The sequence below is a fragment of the Papaver somniferum genome, chromosome 4 (genome assembly GCF_003573695.1).
Source record: "Papaver somniferum cultivar HN1 chromosome 4, ASM357369v1, whole genome shotgun sequence".
Lineage (NCBI taxonomy): Eukaryota > Viridiplantae > Streptophyta > Magnoliopsida > Ranunculales > Papaveraceae > Papaver > Papaver somniferum.
The window spans coordinates 13,633,285-13,659,373 of NC_039361.1; the positions used below are offsets into that span (position 1 = coordinate 13,633,285).

At 37.2% G+C, this 26,089-nt stretch overlaps 1 protein-coding gene and 1 long non-coding RNA gene across 2 annotated transcripts; both read left to right on the forward strand.

Moving 5' to 3' along the window:
• Positions 1-7,756: 7,756 nt before the first annotated feature.
• On the forward strand, positions 7,757-8,560 carry LOC113272038 (F-box/kelch-repeat protein At3g23880-like). Its single transcript, XM_026521951.1, has one exon. It carries the CDS (start codon positions 7,757-7,759, stop codon positions 8,558-8,560), a length of 804 nt encoding a protein of 267 aa, XP_026377736.1.
• Positions 8,561-13,813: 5,253 nt separating this feature from the next.
• LOC113274512 lies at positions 13,814-14,251 on the forward strand. The gene is made up of 3 exons (XR_003323035.1): positions 13,814-13,859; positions 14,035-14,116; positions 14,197-14,251. It is a non-coding gene; the product is annotated as an uncharacterized LOC113274512 (long non-coding RNA).
• The last annotated feature ends 11,838 nt before the right edge of the window (positions 14,252-26,089 follow it).

A 26,089-nucleotide genomic window follows, 5' to 3' on the forward strand; every position in this document is an offset into this window, starting at 1 on the left:
TCATTGCTTCCCATGAAAGCTTTTTATAACCTGGAGGTAAAGGGGTTTTCTTTATCTGAGAATTGGAAGGGTTATATTGTTTAAACTGGTTGGAACGTGGGTGTTGTTTTGAAGCTTGTAACAATACCTCCTCTTGGTTGAGTGCTTTCTTGAAGGATGAGGCCAAAGTAAGTGGTTCAAGTATCTTAACCATAGAACCAACCTCAGGTTTCAAAGAATGGATAAACAGATTTATCAAGTGCGATTCAGGAAAGTCTACAAAATTCAAAAGACGTTTAAATTCAGGGATGTGATCGTTAATCGTACCTTTCTGTTTAATGGTGCTAATAGCCATCTTAGCAACAACAAATTTTTCAGGAGAAAATCGTTCACGAACTAGAGAACAAAATTGTGGCCAAGTTGGATTTACAATCATGGTGCGCTTCCAACGAAACCATGCATTAGCATCTCATTTAAGGTGAGCACTAGCAAGTTGAACCTTCATATTATTAGAAATGGTGTGCCAAGAGAAATACTGTTCAGCTTGAAATAACCATCCATCAGGATCATCCCCATCAAAAGAAGGAAACTTCAGATTAATAGTTGGTGCACGACTTGGTGTTTCAAGAATTCCAGCACCATTAGTATGGGTGTTTCAAGAAGCTGTATTTCTTCTGTGCAAGTCATTGTAAAAAAAAAAAATTGGTCGAGAATTTGGGCTAAGATCTAAACCTCGCTCTGATACCAGGTGTTAGGATTCTTGACCACACACTAGGTATACTTTAAAAGAGAACTAAAGAACCCTAGAGAAACCCTTTGAGTTGGAGATTAACCACCTATTGAGAAGAGAGTTGAAGTTGAGAATAATAAGAAGAAGTGCTTAACAAAAACTGAGTTCTATTAATTCTATATCTTAAAACAATCGTAGAGCAAGTATTTATAGTTTCACTTACTTGGTAAACACGGAATTAAACTGCATTAAAAGAAGCTAACTTAAACTAGGAAACATCAAACTAATTATAGCAAATTTAAGTAAGGAAACAGGTGTGTAGAGTCGGTGTCGCAACAGTGTGCAAGCCCTTGTGTAATCTACTTTCTAAACCTGGTTTTATCAAGAATCACCTTAATCGATCAATTCAAAATAATAATCCTAGACTCATGTTTGGGCATCCTCAGTATGATCAGCGTAAGAACCGTATCTTTTATTCCGTAGATTACAAATCAATTTCATCAATATCAGCTTCAAATTTCTTTGAAGTGAAAGTTGTTCCGATGGATTACCCATTTGAAAGTAAGAAACCTAGGGCCATTATAACTCTGGGTTCTTGTGATGGTTTAATTTGTTTGGGTATTTCTAGTGGTGGAATGGGTATTGATGCCAAAAATTGGATTTGCATTTGGAATCCATCAACTGGTGAGTATAGGAATCTTATAGTGCAATTATCGGAATTTCAGGATGGATTGAGCTACTGTGTTAGATATGGTTTCGGCTATGATAGCAACATCGAAGATTATAAGTTAGTGAGAAATTCTGGTCATGAAAATTGTTGTGGAAATAACATTCAAGTTTATACATTAGGATCCAAGTGTTGGAAAACTATTCACAGCACAGACCGGTACATGTTTTCTGGTCGTTTTCACAAAAACATTCACGGGGTGCTTATTAAGGGTGTTCTTCACTGATCAGCCGCTATGGCCACCACCCAAGGAACCTCCTCTGAACTTATAGTTTGTTTTGATATTAACAACGGGATACTTATGGATGTTCCGTTTCCTGAAGAAACTATGCTACCCCTACAGAAACATCAGAAAATGTATAGAGAAGTAGGGGTGTTGGGCGACTGCCTTTCTGTAGTGTTTTCTGTCATAGATATCTGAATGGATATATGGGTGATGCAAGAGTATGGAGTAAGAGAATCTTGGGCTAAAGTATATACCATTACCCAGCTAACAATGACCCAAGATCCATTTTTAAAGCCGATATGGTCTTTTGGAAATGGAGACGTTCTAGTTTATGATTGCAACCAATTGATTTTATGCGATATAAATAATGGACAAACTAGAAAGGTTCCAGTCCATGGTATTAATATGAGCAGGTATCCAGAAAGTTATTTGGAGAGCCTGGTTTCTTTTAAATCGAGAACATATGTGAAGAAAAGGACTACAGATGGAAACAAGAAGAAGCCTAAGCGACAAAGGTAAATTCTCGTATCTTATGCATGTGGTCATTTTTTTGATTGTTTATATTTGTTGGGTCTGCAACTACTTAAAGTTTATAATGAAATATTAGATAAGTAGAAATGACTTAGATTTCTTATGATGTATGTTTCTTTTGGTGTTATCTGTCTTTGATCTGATTTTGTATACATTCTTATTCGCATATATTATGGAACAAAAGGTTATACGTTAGTGATTGCATGAGTGTGCGCAAAGATTGAAAACACAGCATCGTCCCGTATATTACTTTGTCACTACACTAGAGGCATATTCGTCTGCCTGCTCCCATTTACATCGTTTGTTTTCTTAATCAGTTTGTGTCAGCTTTAGAGGTATACCAATCTATATTGTTAAAGGCGCTCTAGGCACCCGCTTAGGTGCTCTAGGCGCACGAGTCTCCCTCTAGGCGCCTAAACAATAAAACGCACAAGGCGCCAAAGTGTGAACAAATTTTTTGTTTTTAATTTTTTTCTGGGCGCCTAGAGCCTAGGCGCTAGGCGAAGGGCCTGGCGCCTCACCTCGGCTAGTGCCTAATACAATATTGAGGGAGGCATTGCCATCATTTGATGTTTAAACACTCTATCCCTTGTGTTTACAGTCCTCCAAAATAGGATGAGTTGGAACTTAGATGAACATGTCCAGGTAAGTAAAATTATGTTAACTGTATGAGGTTTTAAATAGAGCAGTGCTATGAGACCCACATATACTGGCTACCTGATGACTAAGTTTGTGCAGAACTAGCATGAGTTAGTAGGACACATTTTTTTGTAATACTCCAAAACAGTACGAGTTAGATGAAATTGTCCAGGTAGACGTCAGTAATATCTCTATATGTGTTTATATAATTGAAACTAGCAACCCTCATCATACTTGTTTGCTGTCTTAAGGCATGCCAACATTAGCTTCTGCGTCATGTGATCCTTAGAGCGTCTATAGAATTATGTATGCAATTGAAAGTGTTTTACATTGATCATTCCCCCAGGCAAGCACTAATTTTTATCATCGTTGTTGCAATTCAAATTTCATCCTTAGAGCAGAATATCATTATTTTACGAGCACTTGGATTTCCCTTCCAAAAGGTCAAAAGAAGTACCAATGTTGTTAGGGTGCCAAGGATTTTTTTTTTTTTACTGAAAATTACCAAGAGGATGCATCCCTTGTTAAGAATGGCAGCATTGGCAATTTTCAATTTGATTCATTGTTCATTTCAGGATCTAATGTAGCCGAAGCTCTGGCCTGTGGAAAGGGCTGAAAAGAGAAGGAATAGGAGGTGGTGATTTTTGGTGACTGTAAGGGCCCAGTCCATCATGGGTCAAATTGTAAACTGCACCTGAAGATTTAAGGAACACTATGAAGCTTTATGGCTCTTTCGATCACATCAATATTATTAATGCAGATGGAAAGAATCTCAAATGCTGATAAACTCGCTATGGTAGGTCTTTTGGTCCGGGAGAAGTTTCTGGTAGTATACACAGTGCCTGTATGAATATTATCCTCCGAACAGCCTAGTTGCAGTGCCATTTTCACAGTGAGATGTTCAGCAGGCTAGTTGGTTTATGAAACAACCTTTACGAACCTTTTTGTTGTTTATTGAACTTAGTTGGTACTTGGCCTTGGTTTTATGGAGAATCCAATTTTATTAGGAAAATAATTTTTCAGATTCCTAATCAAGTTCTATTTCTGGAGCGGCACGTTTTTTTGTTAAAACTAGTACGACCGTTGTCACGGTGGGAGGGCCGACCGAAAAAGAATCTGAAGATGGGATTTCTCGGGGACTATTTTCGTCCCGTTTCAGAAAAGGTGATACTTTCACCTCGTTTCAGAAAAAGTGATACTTTCGCTCCGTTTTAGAAAAAATGATATTTTCTCCCCGTTTCGGAAAAAATGATATTTTCTCCCCGTTTCGGAAAAGTGATACTTTCACCATGTTTCAGAAAAATTGATACTTTTTCTGAAACGAAGCGAAAGTATCACTTTTCCCGAAACTGAGCGAAAATATCACTTTTCCCGAAACGAGATGTGAAAGTATCACTTTTTCTGATCTGTTATGCATCCTTTGTGGTGGTTTGCATAATGGCTATACATTCATTTTTCGAGAATTGTGCCTAAAATGAAAGGATCATTTTTCTTGAAATGGAGGGAGTACATAGTTTTATTAGTTGCAACGGAAAATTAGTTGATGCATATCCTTTGTGGTGGTTTGCATAATGGATATATATTTAATTTTCTAAAATTGTGCCTAAAATGATAAATACCTCCGAGTTTTTCGTCAAAACTCTAAATTTGATATTGTTGTTTGTACTTGTTGTGTAGAGTTTTTTATAACCTTTCCAACGAGATAAAATTTGTAAAATTCCAAGGCACGGATTTTTAGATATGTTATATCAAAGTTTGTTTTCCAATTATACCCCTGAAAATATAAGATACATAAGAAATTATAGTAATTGGACTAAAAGAGAGGGACATTTTTGGTTTTCCGTCTTAACCATTTCCAATCTTTTTGTGTCAATTGATCACTTAGAGCATCTCCAATGCTAGAGGTGTAGGTCTTAAAAAGACATGACATATAGGATTTAAGGCATTTTATACCAACTTTTCATCTCCAACATTAGGGTGGAGGTCATAAAGGAAGATGACATGTCCATGTGGGGACCAAGTGGGGGTCAAGGAGAAAGTCTTATTTAGACCTTCTTCATGACCTCGGTCTTAAGTCCACATCATCTTTTGTCTATAAATTTAGACGAAAAATGTTGGATAGGATCTTGGTGATTGGAGATGGAATTTAAGGTAGAAAGTCTTATATTTATTATTTTTCGTCATGTAGTGAATGACCCACACTCAAAAGGTCGTAATAAGACCTCAATATAAGATGACCTTGACCCCAAACATTGGAGATGCTTTTACATTTTAGAAAAAAAGTGACCATATAAAGGAACGATTTTTTGGGGACCATGGTTTTTTTGAGGGGACCATGGTTTTATTAGGCCACCTTCCCTATAGTTATAAGGGGTGTCCTAAAGCATTGAAATGACTAACCTACCCTTAACCTAATTTAATTTAAAACCAACCCAACAACCACCTATATATATATATATATAACCACCACCTCCTCCCACCATCGCCGATTACCACCACCACCGCCTCCGATTATCACCACCAGCAACCACCAATTACCACCGCCCACCACCGCCGATTACCACCACCACCTCCTCCGATTATCACCACCACCAACCACCGATTACCACCACCACCTATGATTACCACCACCACCAACCATCACCACCACTATATATATATGTATATATATATATATATATAGCTTAATTTAAAACATTAACAAAGATATTCTCACAAACTCATTACTTGTCATTCGTTTTTGGTTGAATAAATGAGAAGTAATCATTAAAATGAGTTGAAAATGGAAGTTGCAGAGAGGTTTAATGGAGGGGTTTTTTTTCAGAGAAAAGTTCGCTTATCAAGAATTAATTTTTTCTTAACCGAACTCAGAGTTCGGTTGATTCGCAAAAAAATACTTTTAACCGAACTCCTTGTATCAAGTCCATAAGTTCGGTTCCTTCGCAAAATAAGGATATCACCGAACTTTAGTTTACGAAAATAATGAGAAGTCCACAAGTTCGGTTCGTTCGCAAAAATGTTAAGTTTTCTTTGTAACCGAACTCTACCTTTGAAACTTCGTAACCGAACTCTACCTAATTCGCCAAGAAATAAATTTCGTAGTAATCGAACGTTTGCCTAATTGCATATATGCATATATAAGCCAGTTAGGTTGATTCGCAAAATATGTTGAAGTTTGCGAACCAACCGAAATTCTAACACTAGGTTACTTTTAACCTGCAGTTCGGTTAGGAACTTGGTTGCGTTGAAGTTTGCGAACTAACCGAACACACAAGATGTACCCAAATAAATTGTTAAGTTCAAAGTTCGGTTACCTACCATTTTATCCTAGGTAATCGAACATTACACTGTACGACCAAAACCTCCATTAACGAGCGAGTTCGGTAACCTGCGTGTTTGGAAAACGTAACAGAACTACACTTTCAGGTATGTTCGGTTACATGTTCTTGACATATGGTAACCGAACTGGCCCAAATCTACATAAAATTTTTCATTTTTTTTGAAAGTTTGGAACAATTCAACCAACAATATCTAAGTTTGAAGCATACCTGGGTACCCCAAATACCTTTCCTCCGGCTGTGGTTGGTAAAATCCATCGTTTTTCATGTTTTCCTTCTTCATCTTCTCTAACTTTATTCTCTCAATAATTCTACTTCTTTAAAAAAAAACATCTGATTTTTTAATCTCACTAATTATCTTTAAATTAATCATCTCACTAATCATTACACTAACTAATCATCACCCAAAATTAATCAGGAGGGTAATTTAGGTATTAATATAAATATCTAGATAAGGGGTGATCTAGATTTACTTCTAATGTCTTTACCCAAAATAAAATCATGGTCCCCAAAAAAACCATGGTCCCCAAAAAATCGTTCATATAAAGGTCTTCCCTTACTTCGGTCAGTCCACCCAATTAACTTTTCCATCAAAGCTATTTACGGACACATATATGGCAAGGGGCCTTTTTTAAGTTATTTAAAACCCCTCTTATACAAACCCGTGGTTTGTTTCCTCGGTTTCAAACGCTTTGTTTTTTTTGGCAATGGAGCACATAAGTGTTGGCGGAGGTGCTGCTGCAAAGTCTAGTTCCGTACAAGAAGAAGCAACATGTCTGTTTAATAGCCTTCCAGAAAAAGTTTTAACTCAGATCCTTGCAAGGTTACCTGCGAGAACCGTCTTGATTTGCAGGTGCGTATGCAAGACCTGGCGTGCTATGTGTTCTAGCCGGAAGTTTGTTGAGACTCACATCAATTTTGCCTGCAATAGAAATTAAGATCACTGTTATCAATCTCGTGCCTTGTATCATCCTCCAATATCAGGAAGATGTGAATTTGTTCTTCGATAATTATTTTCGTAATTTGTCGTTTTTCTTTTTGAGATGTTTTGGTCAATGTTCCTTTCCAGTTTTTGTTCTCTGCCCTTTTTATATCAATAAATTTCATTACTGCAATACATGGATTTGTGCTTTCAAAAAAAGGTGGAAAATCCTGATAGGTATCATCTCCGGAAAAGAAAAATAGAGTAGTTAATGGTTAAGGTTGACAGTGAAATCTGAACAGATTTGCTAGTATCAGTAGTCATAAATGTGACAAATTTGCAATCGATGGCAAGATGTCCCTCGTTGCAATCCTGAGGTCTACTGAACCAACCCAAGTTCAATGTCTCTTCATTTCATAATCCAATGCCTTTCATTTTATCTTGAAGTCTCTTAAGTAGACCTCTCTTTCAAGTGAAACTTGAAGAAATGTCTTCAATATGGAGTCTTCCAGAGGAGAATCGGGTAGATATTTTTCTCAGATTACCGGTTAATTCAATCTTAACATGTAGATGTGTGTGCAAGCCCTTGTGTAGTCTACTTTCTAAACCTAGTTTTATCAAGACTCACCTTAATCGATCAATTCAAAGTAACAACCCCAGACTCATGTTTGGTCGTTCTCGGTATGATCAACGTAAGAACCCTATAATTATTTCCGTGGATTACAAATCAATTTCATTATCAGCTGTATCAGAAGTGAAAGTTGTTTTAATGGATTACCCATTTGAAGAAAGATATACTAAGGCCATTGCACCTCTTGGATCTTGTAATGGATTGATTTGTTTGGGTGTTTCTAGTTATGGAAACAGTATTGATCAGGAAAATCGGATTTGTGTTTGGAACCCAACAACGGGTGAATTTACGAATATCGAATTGGCACTTCGGTGTGAATCAAACTACTTTTATAGATATGGGTTTGGCTATGATAGCAACACCGATGATTACAAGTTAGTGACAATTTCGGGTTATGAAAATTTTCCGGGCAAAAAAATTGAAGTTTATACGTTAGGTTCCAAGTGTTGGAGAACTCTGCAAAGCACAGACCCTTACATATTTTTAGGATCAAGGTCCTGGAAAGCTATGGAAAGCAGAGAGCCTTACATATTTTCTGGTCATTTGCACGAAAGTCCTAATGGGGTGCTTATTAATGGTGTTCTCCACTGGTCAGGTGCTATGGTAACCACTGAAGGAACATCTACTAAACTTATAGTTTGTTTCGATATTAACCAAGACAGAATCATGGATGTTCCCTTTCCGGAAGAAACTATGCAACCTCTGGAAAGTTTGAAAGTGTATAGAGAAGTGGGGATCTTTCGAGACTGCCTACGTGTAGTGTTTTCTATTATTGGTACCCGAACGGATATATGGGTGATGCAAGCAAGATTATGGATTAGGAGAATCTTGGACTAAAGTATTTACAACTACCCAAGAAAGGATAGCCAGAGATCCATTTTTCAAGCCGATATGGTCTTTTTAAAATGGTGAGATTCTATAGTTTATGCTAACGATCAGTTGAGTCTATGCGATGAGTATAATGGAGAAACTAAAAAGGTTCTATTCCATGGTGTTAATATGAGCAGGTATCCAGAAAGTTATGTGGAGAGTCTGGTTTCTCTTAAATCGAGAACATATGTGGAAGAAAAAAAAGACTACAAATGGAAACAAGAAGAAGCCCAAGTGACAAATGTAAAATCCCCTTTCGATTGTTAATTTATATTTAATGGGTCTACAACTACTCAAAGTTAAATCCTAGTATTACTTGAGTAAAAATGACTTAATAGACCAGGAGTATGTTTCTTTTCTTATGGTGTTATCTATTGAGGGATGAATATCAATATGATATTAGTTTTAGTCGTACTAGTCACAACACATCCAATTCCCAAGAGAAGAGACGAGGAAAAAGACCCCCTTCTATTATATCTCCTTTTCTTATTTATAGATATTCCAAAATTTATCCTCTCTTCATGACATCATGCCACATGTCTTCAAAACCTTTTTATTTACACTAATTGTCACTCCTCATATTATGACCTCTAATCTTCCCTTTAAATCCTTCTGCATCTCCCATAATCTATGGGTTCCTCCATGGGTCTTGGACTGTAGTCCCCAAATCCACATTATCCCTCTTAGGCTTGACTTATTTTAAGGATTTATTCAATAAGGTAGTTATTTTTCATGTATCAACATTAGTTCCCGTGATTATTGGGTTAATTATCAGGTAACCCAATAGGCAACTTAGTCCTCATTTTGACCTCACCCTTTGTTCATCATTTCCTTGTTCCGAGTTCCCATGAGAAATATCTGACCCCTACGCTATTTGTTGTTTTGAAAGATTCATGGTGCTTTAGCGGTCTATCCGCAGACAGGAAGCGGAAAAAACTGGGAGAGGGGGATCATAAAGCGCTTGTGTATAGCTAAAGTTTCGAGCGAATAGGGCGGCGATGAAGTGGTTATTGGAATGTTCCCAAACTAGTTTGGGTTTCCGATTCCCGCGACATAGTCCGGCATTCAGCGCTCCGGTTTTGAAGTGGTTATTGGAATATTTTTGAAAGGTTTACGAGAAGCGGTAGGTGTTAAACGTCAGTATGCGTGAAAATTCTTTTAAGATGTCACTCGGGTTTCAATCTCAGCTGAAAATAATCTCTCCTTAAAAAATTCTTAGTTCGCAAAAATTGTTGTCACGCGCGATGAGAGTTTACTGAAGTATCTTTCAAGAATTTTTGCATGAAATGTTGTAAACTCAGAGTATAACTATGAACATTTTATTATGAAAGAACTTTTAGTTTTTGGGCCTTTGGATTGTATTACTAGTCCGCTCGTATCATCATCTTTCATCTCCTTTTTTCTTTTCACTGTTAAGGAGGCCGCTTTAGCCATTCCTACCGCTTATATGGATTGGATGGAGGCCACTTCAGCCATCTCACCTTTTATATGGATTGGATGGAGGCTGTTTAAGCCATCTCACCACTTACTCTTATATGGATTGGATGGAGGCCGCTTAAACCATATCACCACTTATTCTTATATGTCAGCCGACCAGGTGCAATTCTGTGGCCTTTTGTGAATTTTTATTTGTTCAAGTGGCCTTTGAGGATCCTTGATAACATGGTGCCCGAAGCACGTTGCTAGAATATTTTTTATTTTTTATTTTTATTTTTTTTGCATATATGATCATGATATTCAAGACAAGATGGTATTGATGCTTTGTGAAGTTAATAAAGTGACAACCTGTACATGCGACTAAATGACTTATATTTCCTGGAGCACACACATCGGTATACAAATAAGCTTAAGTTGAGATGCTTCATGGTTTAATCTACGACGTAAACGTAATGGATCCATGCACTCCTAACCTCTACTTAGATAAATAAATCAACATTGGTATATAGTTCATGAGAACATTTATATTCTCATTTTTGATTCTATGAACTACTTGTAGCTCATCCTCTCCTCGTTGAGAGGATGTTTCTGTCGTTTTCATGAGGGCTTCGGAAAACCCACCACTAGGACTAAGTGCTTGGTTTGATCCTATAAAGTCTATTTTGAAGGGTAATATGTCATCTGATGAGAACAAGAAATGGATGAAGTGTGACCGTAAGTCTGGTGAATACATACAAGGTGTGAGGTCATTTATACAGTTTGCCAAGAATAATGGTGGTGGGAGTTTTATTTTCATGTCCTTGTCGAAATTGTATGAATGGTAAAGGTTCAGTTTCACTTAGTGAGATATCATTGCATTTGCTCAAATATGGTATTTGTTTGACGTATACAACATGGCGTCATCATGGTGAAAGTTCAGTAGAAGCACGGTCAAGACATAGGGATAACACTACAGCAGGTATGGATGGGAATGTTACAGTAGGTGTGGATGTGGATGGGAATGTTACATCTGCTATGGATATGGATGTGAATGTCACAGCAGGAGTTGATGTGGATGAGAATGTTACAGCAGGTGTGGATGTGGATGAGAATGTTACAACAAATGTGGATGTGGATGAGAATGTTGGGACCAAGGGGTGTTGTAAGAAAAAGTTATCAGCGTCCGAGCGAGCAAGAGTACCATTATATCCTTCGTGTCCTAAAGGAAAGTCGGCATTGTATGTAGCGATAATGGTAAACAACATAAAGACTCAGTATGCGATTTCAGATAATGGTATGACTGTAATGTTAGAATTGATAAAAGAGTTGCTTCCCGAAGAAAACACCCTGCCAAGTAAGTTTCCAGATGTCAAGAAGATAATTCAAGAGTTGGGGATGGATATGTAACCTACGATGCTTGCGTGAATGATTGTATACTCTATTGGAAGGATAAGAGTCCATTGCTGAAGTGCCCTGTATGTCAAGAACCGCGGTATGTAAGAGTTTTCAATGATGAGAGAAAACTTACTCAAGTTGCGCAGAAGACGTTGAGACGCTTTCCAATAATTGCAAGGCTGAAAAGATTTATAGTATACCATGGATAGCAGAGGCGATGCTTTGGCATTTTAGAGCACAAAAAGATATCAATGTAATGCGTCATCCCGCTGATTCTTCGGCTTGGCATTGTGCGGATAGTTTTTGTACAGAGTTTACTAAGGAAGCACGGAATGTTACTCTTGGTATAGCAACTGACGGCTTTAACCCCAATGGATGCTTTGGTCTCAATTACAGCTGTTGGCCGGTAATTCTCTGTCCGTATAATCTTCCTCCTTAGATAGGTATGAAGAGGGAGTTTTCTATGTTATGTTTGTTGATATCAGGCCCGAGAGCACCAAGTAAAGATATTGATGTTTACTTACAACCATTGATTGAAGAGTTGAAAGAGTTATGGAATGATGGTGTTATGACTTTCGACAGCTTCACCGGTTCTGAATTTCTGATGAGATCTAGGTTGTTATGGGCAATTCATGATTTTCCAGCATTAGGGACTCTTTCTGGATGTGTAACTCATGGGTATTTTGCTTGTCCAAGTTGTGGAGAAGAAACAGATGTTGAGTGGCTGCCATATAGTAAGAAGTTGTGTTATATGGGACATCGAAGATGGCTGCCAACGAAACACAAGTTTAGAGATGATAAAACAAACTTCAGTGGAGGAGTTGAGCATGGTAAAGCTCCATGGACACTAACAGGATTGCAAGTTCAAAAGATGGTAGCTAATTTGAAAAGCAAACAGGGTAAAGGAAAACCACCATCAAAGAAACTTAAAAGAGGGACTGAAGGGTATGCTGATGAAGAAATTTCCGATCACTCTTTATTTTCTCGAAGGTCTATTCTTTATGATTTGCCGTATTGGGGAGCGAACACAGTTCGTCACTGTACAGATGTGATGCATACCGAGAAGAATATAACTGAGAACATTGTTAATACTGTATTGGGAAATACCAAGTCAAAAGATGGTCTTAATGTACATAAAGATATGGAAGCTATGGGGATTAAAAAGCGGTTATGGTTGAAAGAGGATGACAACACGGGCAAGACAACAACGGAAGATGGGTCTTTTGCCTTAACAAAGGAGGAAAAAGTTGCTTTTTGTACAGTTTTGAAGAATTTAAGGGTGCCTTCAAATTTTTGTTCCAATCTTCGCAAAAACGTTGGTATAAATCCACCGGAGTTGAAGAATTTAAAGTCTCATGATTACCATGTTATGATGCAGTCTTTGTTTCCACTGCTTGTTCATACTGCAACTTCATTTCCTAAAGATCTGAGAGTTGCTCTTCTACGGATTAGTTTATTTTCAATATTTTATGTGCGAAGGTTATTAACAGAGAGCATATTTTACAAGATAAAGCTAGTTTGGTGGAGGCGATGTGTGTTCTAGAAAAATACTTTCCTCCATCCTTCTTTGTCATTAGTATCCACCTGATGATTCATCTGGAAGATGAAGCTTTAATCTGCGCTCCGGTCAGATTTAGGTGGATGTACCCCTTTGAGAGGTAAATTTCCCACTTGACTATTTCCCCTGTTTAGCAATTTTGTTTATTGTGCTGTCATGATTAATTTCTTTTATGCTAGAGGATGACTTTATTTCGTGAATATACTATTTGCGAATCCGTAATGTCCTTATTAGAAATTTCTAGTGTTGTAATTATTTAGTGGAACTCAGTTGTTAACTGATGACTGGACTAACACAGTAGTATAAAAATCCAATGGTAACCATAAAAAGGAGTGGAACTGTTAGTTCTCATTATTGAAAGGTTGTGTCTTTTAACATCTTACTATGTGCGTTATGCTAGTGCTGATATGGAGGGTACAAACCCTTGCTTTATAGATTAAATTGAATTTGAGAATGTTATATGGAATGTCAGGTGCTGAGTGTAAGATACTTTGATTAAGAAAGTTTATATTTGAAGGTTTTTTCTTCTGAAATTTTATGAAGTTGACAACTTATTATAAGAATCATGATTGACAAGGCCTTGACAGCTTCTACACTTTACTATTCTTTGTAGGTTAATGAAAGGCTTTAAAGGGTTGGTGCGCAATAAAAGGTACATTGAGGGATGCATTGCGAGAGGGTATTCGTTGCGAGAAGCTTATTTTTTATGGATGGCATGTCAGATGATGGTGATGGTACTCATAAACATACTCGACGGGCTTTTTTAGATGATGACTATGAGTTTGCAGATGAGATGCCTCTAAGTACTGGAAAGAGTATGACTTTAACTCAAGTACAATTTGAACAATGCCGCAGCTGGATCCTATCTAAGTATTTTGAGATAGATGACTGGCGAAGGTAAACATTACTGCTTCAATGTGAATTTTAAATTGTTGTGTAGTATGCTAGAGTTATGCTATTTGTTTGTTCTTTGAAGTATCAATGTCTATGTATTTGGTTTTATTTGAGATAGCAGTTTCATTGATGCATTAAGATGTTTTCATTATTTGATACTATTTTTATGTGGTTGCAGGAAGTATGATTCCTATGTTAGCGGCAACACGTCTAATGGTCAGCAGACCTCAAAGAGTTTTCATGTATGGTTGCGCGACGAGGTAACATGATATCTTAAATCTTTCATCCCAACTTGTTATGTTTTTGGTTGTGATACTAACTCCAACATGAACTTTTATAGTTGATAGAAGCCAAAGAGACTGATTCAACACTTTGGAGACTCGTGCAAGGACCCCTCTTCAAGGCACGATCCTACAGGAAATACCAAGTCAATGGCTTTACTTTTAGCACACTAGGTTGTGAGGCGAAGAATATATCGCAAAAAGTGGCGTATCAATGAAAGCTTTTACAAGACTGAAAGCGAAGTCGGCCGAGGAAGCAGAAATAACTTATTACGGAGTTATTAAAGAGATTATCGTCTTGAATTACATGGAGTTTGAAGAAACTGTTTTCTGTTGTGATTGGGTTAGTGTTGGAGATAAGAATGCGTGTAAGGTTGATGCAGTTTCAAAGGTTATAAAGGTCAACTTATCCAAGATGAAAAAAAAGTTAGAGTGTCCGATGAGCCGTTTATCCTTGCATCTGAAGCGACTCAAGTGTTCTACTCGAAGGATCTTACAGATGAGGGATGGTCCGTGGTGTTGCACTCACATCAGGGGTTAACTTGTTCAGTAGATAAATTTGAAGTTCCTACAGCTTATCAATCAGTTCTTACTGACAATGAGAATTTCAAAAAGTTGCTTTCAATTGGTTCTATTTGAAATGAAACTGATGCCACCTTTGCAATGTGTTGCGCTTCACGAATATCTATAAAAAGAACGATTGCCTTTGTTTTGCTCTTGTTTTGCTTTTGTTTTGTTTTATTTGATCGCTTATTATTTGAGAGGTGTTATTTGTTTTATTCGCTGGTTCTGTGATATGTATTCTCTTGTGCAATATTTTCTTTCATGATGTTTGTTTTTTTTTCCAGGATATGGCAGCAGTAGTCGTCAATGAGTATGGACAACCAGTTTCCGGGAACTGCACGACAGTTGGTCACCGGAAGGGCTCATTGGTTCGTACACATGTGCCTGTTTCATACAAAAACTGGAAGCTTGTGCCTCAGAAGCATAAGGATGATGTTTGGAATACCCTTAAGGTACAAAACTTACCTTAATGAGGGTTGTATCCTCAGTTGTTGTTCACTCCTTTAACTTATTTTATAGTGGTTGTATCCTCAGTAATCCATTAATGATATCTGACTTTACAAGACGAATTTAATATCCCTGAAACATTGAAGGATATTGTTCAGAAGTCCATGGCTGGTCCATGGAGGAGATTTAAAACTGAGTTACGTACCGATCATTATGATTTGTACCCTACTCATGAAGAAAGGATTCTACATGTTCCACCAACTGTAAGAGAAGAGGATTGGATAAAATTTTGTGAAAATGAAAACGAAGAAAAGGCATCACAAAGTAGAATTGACCATAAGCGGAAAAGACAACAATATGGCTACACACATTTTTCCGGTCGCAAACCTCATTGTTTGGTCAGAGCTGAATTGGTACGTAAGTTTTCTCGATCTCTTCTACATTAACAATTTTCCCCATCTCTGTTGTATTTCAATAATGCCTCAAACTCTGATATATTCACAACTTGTCTCGATCTCTGTAAATGTAGGAGGCCGAGAATCCTGATGTAGAGATCAGTCCTGAGGATGTGTGGCTTAAAGCTCATACACAAGAGAGTGGTTCAATATTACCTAGCGCCCAGCCGTATGTTGTGAGTCAGTTCACTTTCAGTTATTTCAAGTCTTCTCATTGTTTTTAGTTAAACATATTATAATTTTCTCGATTGTTATGCTTGGCACAACAGGATAAGCTGAAGAAGGCGCAAGAAGAGATCAAAGAAAAACTGGATGCAGGTCTTCTAGTAGAGGAACTTTGTGCACTTGCTGCGGCTTTTGGAAAGGATACTAGAGGACGGGCTCGTTCTCTTGGTCTTGTATCTCGTACACAAGTCCAACTTTCTGCTCTTGCGCGTCACAAGGTCAATGAGTTGAAACAGAAGGAGGGTGGTGTTACTCAAATGGTGGAAGAACTAGGTGTAAAGGTGGGGGTTCTAATCGAATGACTTGGAAAATTATGCCACATAGTTCAAGATATCCAATATGCAATGCCAGCATCAGTTGGCTCAAACTTGGCCAGCACCTCAAAAGCTCCATCTCCACAGGGTGTTTCTGCTTCACCTCTATCATCTCCACAGGGTGTTTCTGCTTCACATCTATCATCTCCACAAGCTGCGACGAGTTCACCAGCTGCATCAGGAGTACATGGCATGCCGCGTTGTTCATTACTGAACTTCGAGGGTCAAGTGGTTGCAACTGGTAACATCTGTACTGGTGGTTTAGGAGAAATAATTCACGGAGATCATGTACCCTTACATCTTGCCAAGGTGTGTATCGATATTATTTCCAATCCAGATGCAATAACTGTGAGTGCCAACAAGTATGCAACGACCTTCAGAGACGTTGAAATTGGAGGATATGTGCTTCATCCAAAGATGTGCCTCTCAAGTTACGACACACCATCTCTTTCTTTTTGATGTGTCAACCTTTTTGAGCATCGCGTAGTATCTTCCTCAACTCATATGGTTCTTTTTGGCCTTTTTATGCAGTTCAAACTTTTTTACGTATGCTCTTATGTAGTGGTGCATAACAAGTTTTTAGGCTTATTTTCCCCTTTTTTTTCCAGTTCACACTTTTGTGTGTATGCTGACTGTTACGCATACTCTTATGCAGTTGTGCATAAGAATAGATTTACTTAAAGCAACTTCTGCAGTGCTGCATAACAAGTATTTAGGCTTATTTTCCCTTTTTTTTTGCAGTTCACACTTTTGTATGTATGCTGACTCATACGCATACTCTTATGCAGTTGTGCATAAGAATAGCTTTACTTGAAGCAACTTTTTTTGTCTGATGTAACTTTTTCCTGAATTATGTGAACACAAACCGACTTATGAATGGATATGCACTTTCAGTTCATCATTTATTTGTATATGTGTGGGTGGCTTTTGTTCTATTATATGTGAATGCACAGGGGACTTCTCGCAAGGTCAGCTGAAGCAGAAGTAGCCAGCCGGGGAAATATCAATCCCTGGTAAGTACTTCACTTGGTTATATTTGTACTATAAAGTTTAAGAGGCATGGTTTCTGACCTTCAATTTATACTTGCGAGGTATTATGCTGGTGGGAAGTGAACTACAACTGGATTGGAATCAACTTTTGTACCTTCTAGAATATCGGGTAAGTACTTAACTTGTATATTTCTAGATTCCATGTTTCTTACGGGACTTTTGTTTGTTGCCGTGCGAGAGAGCTTATGGACTTTGGTTTGTTTCAGGACCAATTGCAATGATGGCCTGGATCAGTGGTTGCAGTTTCAGTTGAAGCTCTTGATGACTAAATCATGGGCTTGTTCTTATTACAAAACCACAGTAAGTATTTCTTATTGGTCTTCTCCCCAATTTATATTTTTTTGAAGTTTTGTATGCTTTTAACATAGGTTGTTATATATGCTTAGGAAGTTTAAACTTAGCAGATACTTTTCATCTATAACTTTATGCATGGATTTTGAACTTGAAGTCTTAAAATTTGCAGCTTCAAGTTGGTTTATCAGCTCTAGCTGTGAACATAGAAAATTTGCAGTAAGTTTCTATGTACAGTCTAACTTATATAAATTTGTGAACATAGGAATTTCTATGAACTGATACTTATGGGAATTTGTATACATTCCCCTACTATTTGATACTTAGAATAATTTAAGTTCTATTTTGTATGAATCCTTTGTATGAATCCATTTGAATGTGATAAGAATTGATTGAATGGACATGAATTTGATTGAAAAAAATATTGTTGATTGTGAAGAATAAATGAAAGGTGTATGCAGGTGGTTATTTTGAATTCCGGCGTATTCCGGCCGAGAATGAGCTGCCGGTCAACCTTGACCTGGTCAAAATTAGTCATTGCTGACTGATTTTGACCAGGTCAAGGTTGACCGGCAGTAATTTTTTTACTGTTGCAAAAAATTCGTAACGGCTTCAGCTTGTTACAACGTTCTGTTACTAAATAAATTCGTAACGGCTCTCGCATGTTACGACAGTGCCACGTAGTAACGGCTCTTCGCTGTTACAAGCGCCGTTACAAAAAAAAATCTTAACGGTTTTTGGGCCTTTACAAAAAAATTGTAGCACCCCTTTTCGTAACGGTCCGGAACAGTTACAACCCCGATTCGTAACGCTCAATAACCGATTCGAATCGGAAAAAATGGTGTAGTGTATATTTATAGTGCACTAGTTGAGAGAAGCATCCATTTAACTCGACCACATGATTAGATAATCTAAGCGCATGTTCCTTGTCAGCAAGTACATGATAGTTGCCTTGGATCCTGCATTCCACGCTTTCTTAGGCGACAGAGACAATGTTTCACACATACGGCTATCCAAGTGTCAAGAACCTCATCAATAGTCTTTTTGACTTGCTATATAATGATGATATGGTTTTTGTTTTTATCGACTATGACTAGTCCGCAATTCCGGACCTATCATTTATTAGTGCCGATAAATGAAGAGGAGCCTTATATATGTGTGTTTTGTTTTGTTTTTTTTTTTGTTTTATCGGCTCACTCTTTCTGAGTGTAAGACAATTGTATATGGGTATTTCAAATAACTCAACCAATGATTACCTTGCTACAACATCCACGGTAGTATCAGGATCCCACCAAATTACTTTAGAGAAACATATAACTGCAAAAAGAAAAAGAAAGTGATTAAGTAATAATTGCGAGGATGAATCTTTCAAATGACTACCATAGCTTAGTTTCACATTCAATTATGAAAGCATATATTTAAGAATTGTGGAATGATAAAGTGGAACTCAATCTATAGTCGTAAGAACTGTAATTCAACCTTAAAAGATTTAGAGTGTCATCCTAATTAGCTCATAATTAAATCCAAAAGATGAAGTCTAAAGAATGCAAGAAATCAAAGAGTATTATTATTTTTATGTGTATATGCAAGCAAAACATGCTTAACTACTCCCCCACACTTAAACTCAACATTGTCCTCAATGTTCAAAACCGAAAATTCTGATTTCTGACATAACAGCCCTGAAAAACTCGACACCTGTACCAATTTCTAGGGAACTAGGAACAACTTCCTAAACAAAAGTTGTTCGCCTATGTTTTTTTTATAACGTGTAAAAATTTCACAGTGTTTCGATAAACGGTGTGACTTTTATTGCCTCCGGACTGTCAGACATGCAATCTGAAAAAGTTATGGAAAAATACCGAAACTCAAATGTCCAGGCCTATAACTCCAACTTAATAGACTCCGAATTCAGATTTTATTTTTGGAAAAGAAAGTAGAGTCTGTCCTCTTTAAAACTTAGGGTCAACCACTCAAATCGGACTTCGTATGAAGTCTAGAGAGTTATTTTCGTGACAAGTGCGCAGTCAGAATTTTCTGACGAGAATTCGTCAAAACTTTCATTATAGATATAGGACTTGTAAAATCTAGGATGGGAATGCAAGATATAATATCACAAACTAAGAAAACTAAAACAAAAAGGGATAGAGATACATAACCGACGGGTTGCCTCCCATTTAGCGCTTGGTTTAATGTCGTCAAAGCCCGACGTTATTGTTATCGTCCGTATACCAACAATCTGAAAATTTGGTAATTCTTCCAAATAACAATCTGCAATTCAAATAATAGCTTCACAAAAATATTAGCACAAAATGTAGATATTGAAGCTATTACTTTATTGAAGTTTCCCCCACATTTAGTCCTTTCTACACTCGAAAGTGGATAGAGAACATAGAATTCGGGAACTTCAATAGGTTCCTCAGCTTGGTGAACCTGCACAATACTCGAATCAAACACATCAAGTGGTGGATACTTAGAAGCAAAATAATCCGTTAAAACTTTAGAAGCACACAACTCCAATCCTAAGTGAGGTATTTTCTTAAAAGTTGGGTTAACAACTCTTTGAGAAACTACTTCAATTGGAGGAATATGATCAATAGATATAGAAGGATTAGACAAACCTTGTTTCGGATCCTCATTCGTAATTAACAGTGAATTATTTGCCTCAAGAATATCGTGGTCCTCTGTTGAACTATTATTATCTAGCTCAATTGGGTCTTCCACGATTTCAATCAATTTGGTTTCATTCTCAATCTCTTCGTCAGCCTCGTCACCAGAATCAGAATCCTCTCCTAGGAAGTCTAGTTCATTAGTGAAAATACTAGGGTCTTCCGTATGAGTCTCCGACAAACAGAAAATCGGATCTACTTCTTGCAAATCAACCGGCCAAGGCTCCTCCTTTTGAATAGGCGAGTGATCATTATTAAGATCCGGAGTTGGAATAACTTCATCATTGTTGCAAGGAATTTCAAAAGGTTGCTCATCTCCAAAATATTCGTTATTGTCCCTTGGAACTTCATAATTAATTTGGTTTTGAGACCAAACTTCTTTTTCGTTCCTTATCTCACTAAGTTGAGACATTTGTATTTGAGAATTCTCCGTGCTCCTTTGAATTTCTTGGTGTGATACTTCAGTCTTTTTTTTTTTTGAGATCGTGCATTATTTGAATATGATGGTCCAGCTTATCCATAAATTGGTGCATTAAATCTGCCAGACTAGAATAATTATCATTAGAAGCACAACTATCCTCCCATCCTTGTGGTTGCTCACTTACATACCCGTCATAAGGTTGTTGATATGCATGTGAATATCCATAAGGCTCTGTGGGATATTGATCATAGCCAAAAGATTGGTTTTGATTATACCCATAGGATGGTTGGTAGTTGTCATATGAATGAGATTGTAAACCATATTGATTACCACTATCATATGATTGATCTTGTGCTCCGTACATGTTATTTCCGTAAGGACACATGACGACTCACAAGAAATATAAAATCAAAAAAAAAATCTAAAAAAAACAAGTTAAACAAATAACAAATCAATTAGCGACTGCTCCCCGGCAACGGTGCCAAAATTTGTATGGGCTGTCGTAGGCACAACAAATTAATAAATGTATTTCCCACTAATTAACTGGTAATATAGCGGTAATAAGAGATCGTTCCCACAGAGAGATGTGTAATTGATAGGTTATTTGATCAACAAGATAAAGTAAATAACAAACGGGGGTTTTGTTGTGAGATAGATAAAAACATAATAAAGAAAAGAGATGATTAAGGAATCCTTCGCCGTTACCAAGCGTTAACATGATTAGAATACTTATTTATTGTTTGTAAGAACCATTCATCACCAACCGTAGAATAACAACTAGAGCAGTGTTATCCCAAAAGCTCCTTGTGTAACTTGATACCGAAGTGCTCGCATATCAATTTCTATCCAACTGAACCACCAAATAGTAGCGCACTCGAGATGTAACCCAATCGGAAGCTTTAAGTTATGTGAACTTAGGTTGATCCTATCAGTTAGACTCTTAGCGCAAGGTCCACTTACTAGTGTTATCTTCACACACGATTCCTCAATAGAATCCCTCTACGAGGTCTCACGTTCTCTACTTGTGTAAGGGTTATTCAACAATTACACAAATATCCTAACCCTTTACTAGCAATAGAATAATCAAAAGATTAATCCAATTGTACACTTGAACAATCTAGAAATCAATCATAAACCCTAAATATAGTGAAAACAAACGATGATGATTAAAACCTCAAATCGACTTGTATTATTAATAAAGATTCATGCTTAGAACATTGAATTCATCCTTAATCAATAAAGGATTTAGCTACTCATATTACAAAGAAGATGAAGAATGGTGGTTTCCCCTAAAGGGGTAAACCCTAGGTTTTTGATGTAGAACTTGTGGTATGAGATTCGATGATATCATACATGACCTAATACCTTTTTGTAGGTTTACATTACTTGGTCTCCAAGTATTTAGTTAGGTTCAAGAACCCGACCCGAAAACACGAACTAGCGACCCCAAACGTGACCTTAGGCCTTCCAAGGTGTTAATACACGTTTCCTACTTAATAAGTTCGCAAACCCAAGTTCGCAAAACCAGTCCGCAAACTTCAAAACCTAGCAGATATTTTCGGAAATAAGTCTGCGAACCCCGTCCGCAAACCCAGTTCAGGGACTGCGCTATCTTCGATTTTCAATAAAACTGTTTTGGCCACAACTTCTTCATCCGAACTCGGAATGACCTCATTCTTTTTACATTCTTTTTATCTTTCAATTCTATTCAAGATGGTGACGATAAATCCTTAATTTGAATGAGTTAAGATCGGTCTTTGGCCCTTCTCTTGATTTTGAGCGTTTTGCTCCTTTTCGTCGCACTTCTTCCACTTCTCTTGGACTTGGGAGCTTGGATACTTGGAATACTTGTCTTCCTAGATCTTTTCAGCACTTTGTAGATCCTTTGTATATGATTCACCTAATTGAGGCAACTAAGAGAAAATAAGAGTAATAATACGAAAACATGCAAGAATAATAGCCAAAAAAAGTATGGAATGGATACTAAAATCATATGAATTATGCACTTATCATGGAGATTCCAGATAAGGTACAACCATTATTATCTTCTTTTAGTGAATTATTTCCTGATGAGTTTCCAAATACTTTACCACCCCTGAGAGACTTACAACATCAAATAGACTTCATTATAGATTAAGTCCTAAAGAACATGAGATATTACAAGTTCAAGTTGATGATTTGTTACAAAAGGGTTTGATTAGATTAAGAAAAAGTCCCTAGTAATTTTTCTTGAACTCTGCGCTTCTACAATCGGGTTTTATTTACGTGGTAATATACCGATTGTGAAGTTGTCTCTTAAGATTCCACTTCACAATCGGTTTTTGTATATGTATCGCATAAATCGATTCTTGATGTTTGAAATTACTACATGTTTTTCTTGTTATAATAAGATTACATATGTTGTCCTATGTATCGATTGTTGAACTAGATTTTTGTTTTTTTGTTGATATGGACCTCGACCACCTAGATTTCATTCTCGAGAGCTCACCCAAAAGTGACGACGAACACTTAGTCTTAAAGGTATTATTCAAATACATAATGACCAATAACAAAATGGTACACATGAAACTTGACTTTGTTCAGCTATTAGTCGGCATGGTAGATAATCTACAAAGTGACGTCCAACACATAGTCGTCAAGGTACTATTCCAATTACATGCCGACCAATAACAAAATGGAACACAAGAAAAACAAGTGTATGACGACATTAGTTGCCATGTTTAGGATTTTTAAATCCTGACAACTAATAATATCATATCACTAGTCGTCAATGTATTAGGCTGCGTGACGACCCTGTAAATCTAACTTTCAGAGATGAAAAGTCGTCACAGTATTCAACCAAGGAAGACAACAACAAATTCTAAACATGAAAAGTCGCCAGGGTAGTTGAAGAGATACCCTAACAACCACTTAACTACAATTCCAGAATTTCGATTTTTCTAACCTAATTTAACATGCAACAACAAAATAAAGTGTTGGATTGAGTTTATAAAATCATTTACTGTCACAATCTCGTCATTTCTTCGGTTTCAGCAGTTTCAGGGGTTCTTCTTCGTCAACTGATTTTTTTCCTTCGTTTGTATTGAGTAGATTTTCCAACTCCAGGATCATCAATACCAGATGTTCTATAAGTTTGTTTCACATGTGATTGCATGTTTGAAAATTAATCGACGATGAAATTTTCGAATCAACGATTACGACGAATTAAAGTCGGCGATTTTTCGAACATTTTAGATGAAGAGGAGGACCAATAAATCAGTATGTTAAAGGAACAAGACAAAAAAATGAAAATGAAATGAAAAGATGAACTAGGTTAAGTTTTAATTATAATTTTTTAGGATAGTTGCTTAATTTCACCCATTTTGACATCTCTTTTTGCCCTTCGCCTAAATCCACTTATAAATTTGGTATAACCCAATTAATCTGGATATATCCCCGTTTGACTAGTCATTTTTCCCCACTCTGTGCGTGTCATTATGCCTCAAGGGAAAAAAAGAACAAAAAATTAGACAGCGGTTAGATTCATTGCACAAGGAAATCTAAACAAATGGCTAAGCAATATAGTAAGAAGTCATAATGTGACACATTTGCATAATACGATACGACCAAATGTCCTTCCTAGGGTTGTTCATGGTCGGTTTTGGTTCGGTTTCTAGCCAAACCAAAACCGAAACCAATACTATTGGTTTCTAAAAATCTAAACCAAACCAACCCATTAACCATTGGTTCGGTTTCCAAATGGTTCCAGTTGGTTTCGATTTGTCCCAGTGGTTTTTGGTGAACCAATAATTATATCAAACCAAAAAAAATACACAAATTTACAGATAAAAAAATCGTAGTTGACGATAGTGTTGGTGTACACAAATTTACAGACAAAAAAATAAAAAAAAAATATCAAGAATAGTTAAAGCTTACCCTAATTATAGAGATCAAAAGAAGATATATAATATATCTTAATTTAGTTATTGACAAATAAAAAAGAGAAGACGGGAAGAAAAAAGTCGAATAGCAGCGGCCGTAGTTGGGGGTGGAGAAGGGAGGCGAATGAGAGAAGGAGAAAGAGAAAGAGGGAGAGTATCATAATGAAATATTAGATTTAGGGTTTCTATTTATCCTCTAAATCAATTAGTAGAATCTAATACTTGTAAATCAACGGTAGAAACTAAGTTTAAAAATTAATCGGTATTCCAATGATTTTTGGTTCGATTTTAGAAGTCAAACCAAACCAAAACCAACACTACCGGTTTTCCACTTTCTACCCCGTAACCAATCCATTAATAAATGGTTCGGTTTGGTTTCTTTCTAATTGGTCTGATTTGGTCTGATTCCAGCGAAAACCCGAAACCATATTCAGCGCTAGTCCTTCCTCCTGCTGAAATTCTGGAACTAACCAACGAGCCCTTATCTAACTAGAGGTCTATTAGTAACCAAACCCAAGGTCAGCGTCTCTTCATAGGCCAATGCCTTCTTGTTCATTTTCACTTAGGGCTGCACATGGGCGGGTATGGGCGGGTATAAGCTAAAACCAACCTCGCATCCACAGATTGCGCGTTTTTTTTTCCATAACCAACCCCGCACCCACAAACAACGGGCGGGTTTTGTTACCCGCCCGCTACGGGTTGGGCGGGTATGGGTTTAAACGGGTTTAAACCCGCTTTGTATTCAAGTATTTAGAGTAACTTCTATTCTCCTTGATTAAGTGAGAAAAAAAAAAAAAAAAACCCCAAAATATTCATCTCTAGGAAGTTCACGGATGAAGATTAAGTGTTGAATCTGTTGATTTTTCGATTGTTGTCGATTTCTGGTGAAGATTCGAAGTTGTTGTCGATTTCTGGTGAAGATTTCTGGTAATTGTCGTTCGTAGGTGAAGAAGAAGAACTGAGGAGGAAGAAGAGGAGAGGCCGAACAGAAAGAAGAGTGTAGAAAGTGAATGAGGGTTATCAGTTATCCTATCTACTAGTATTAAGGTTTCATAATGGACGAATAGGATTAGTTTTATCTAATGGTATATAATCTGCGGGTTTTTTGGGCGGGTATGGGCGGGTATTAGCTTAAACCAACCTCGCACCCACAGACAGCGGGTTTTTTTTTCCATAACCAACCCCGCACCCACAACGGGCGGGTATGGATTAAAAACTCACGGATTTAGCGGGTACGGGTGGGTTTGGGTATCGTGGGCGGGTCTTGTGCAGCCCTATTTTCACTTCAACAGTCTCTCAAGTGAAGAAATTTGAAGCAATGTCTTCAATGTGGAAACTTCCGGAGGAGATTCAGGTAGATATTTTTCTCAGATTACCAGTTAATTCAATCTTAGCATGTAGATGTGTGTGCAAGCCCTTGTGTAGTCTACTTTCTAAACCTAGTTTTATCAAGAATCATCTTAATGGATCAATTCAAAGCCACAACCCTAGACTCTTGTTTGGGTATTGTCAGTATGATCAAGGTAAAAACCCTATCATTAATTCCGTAGATTACAAATCAGTTTCATCATCATTAGCTTCAGATTTCTCAGAAGAGAA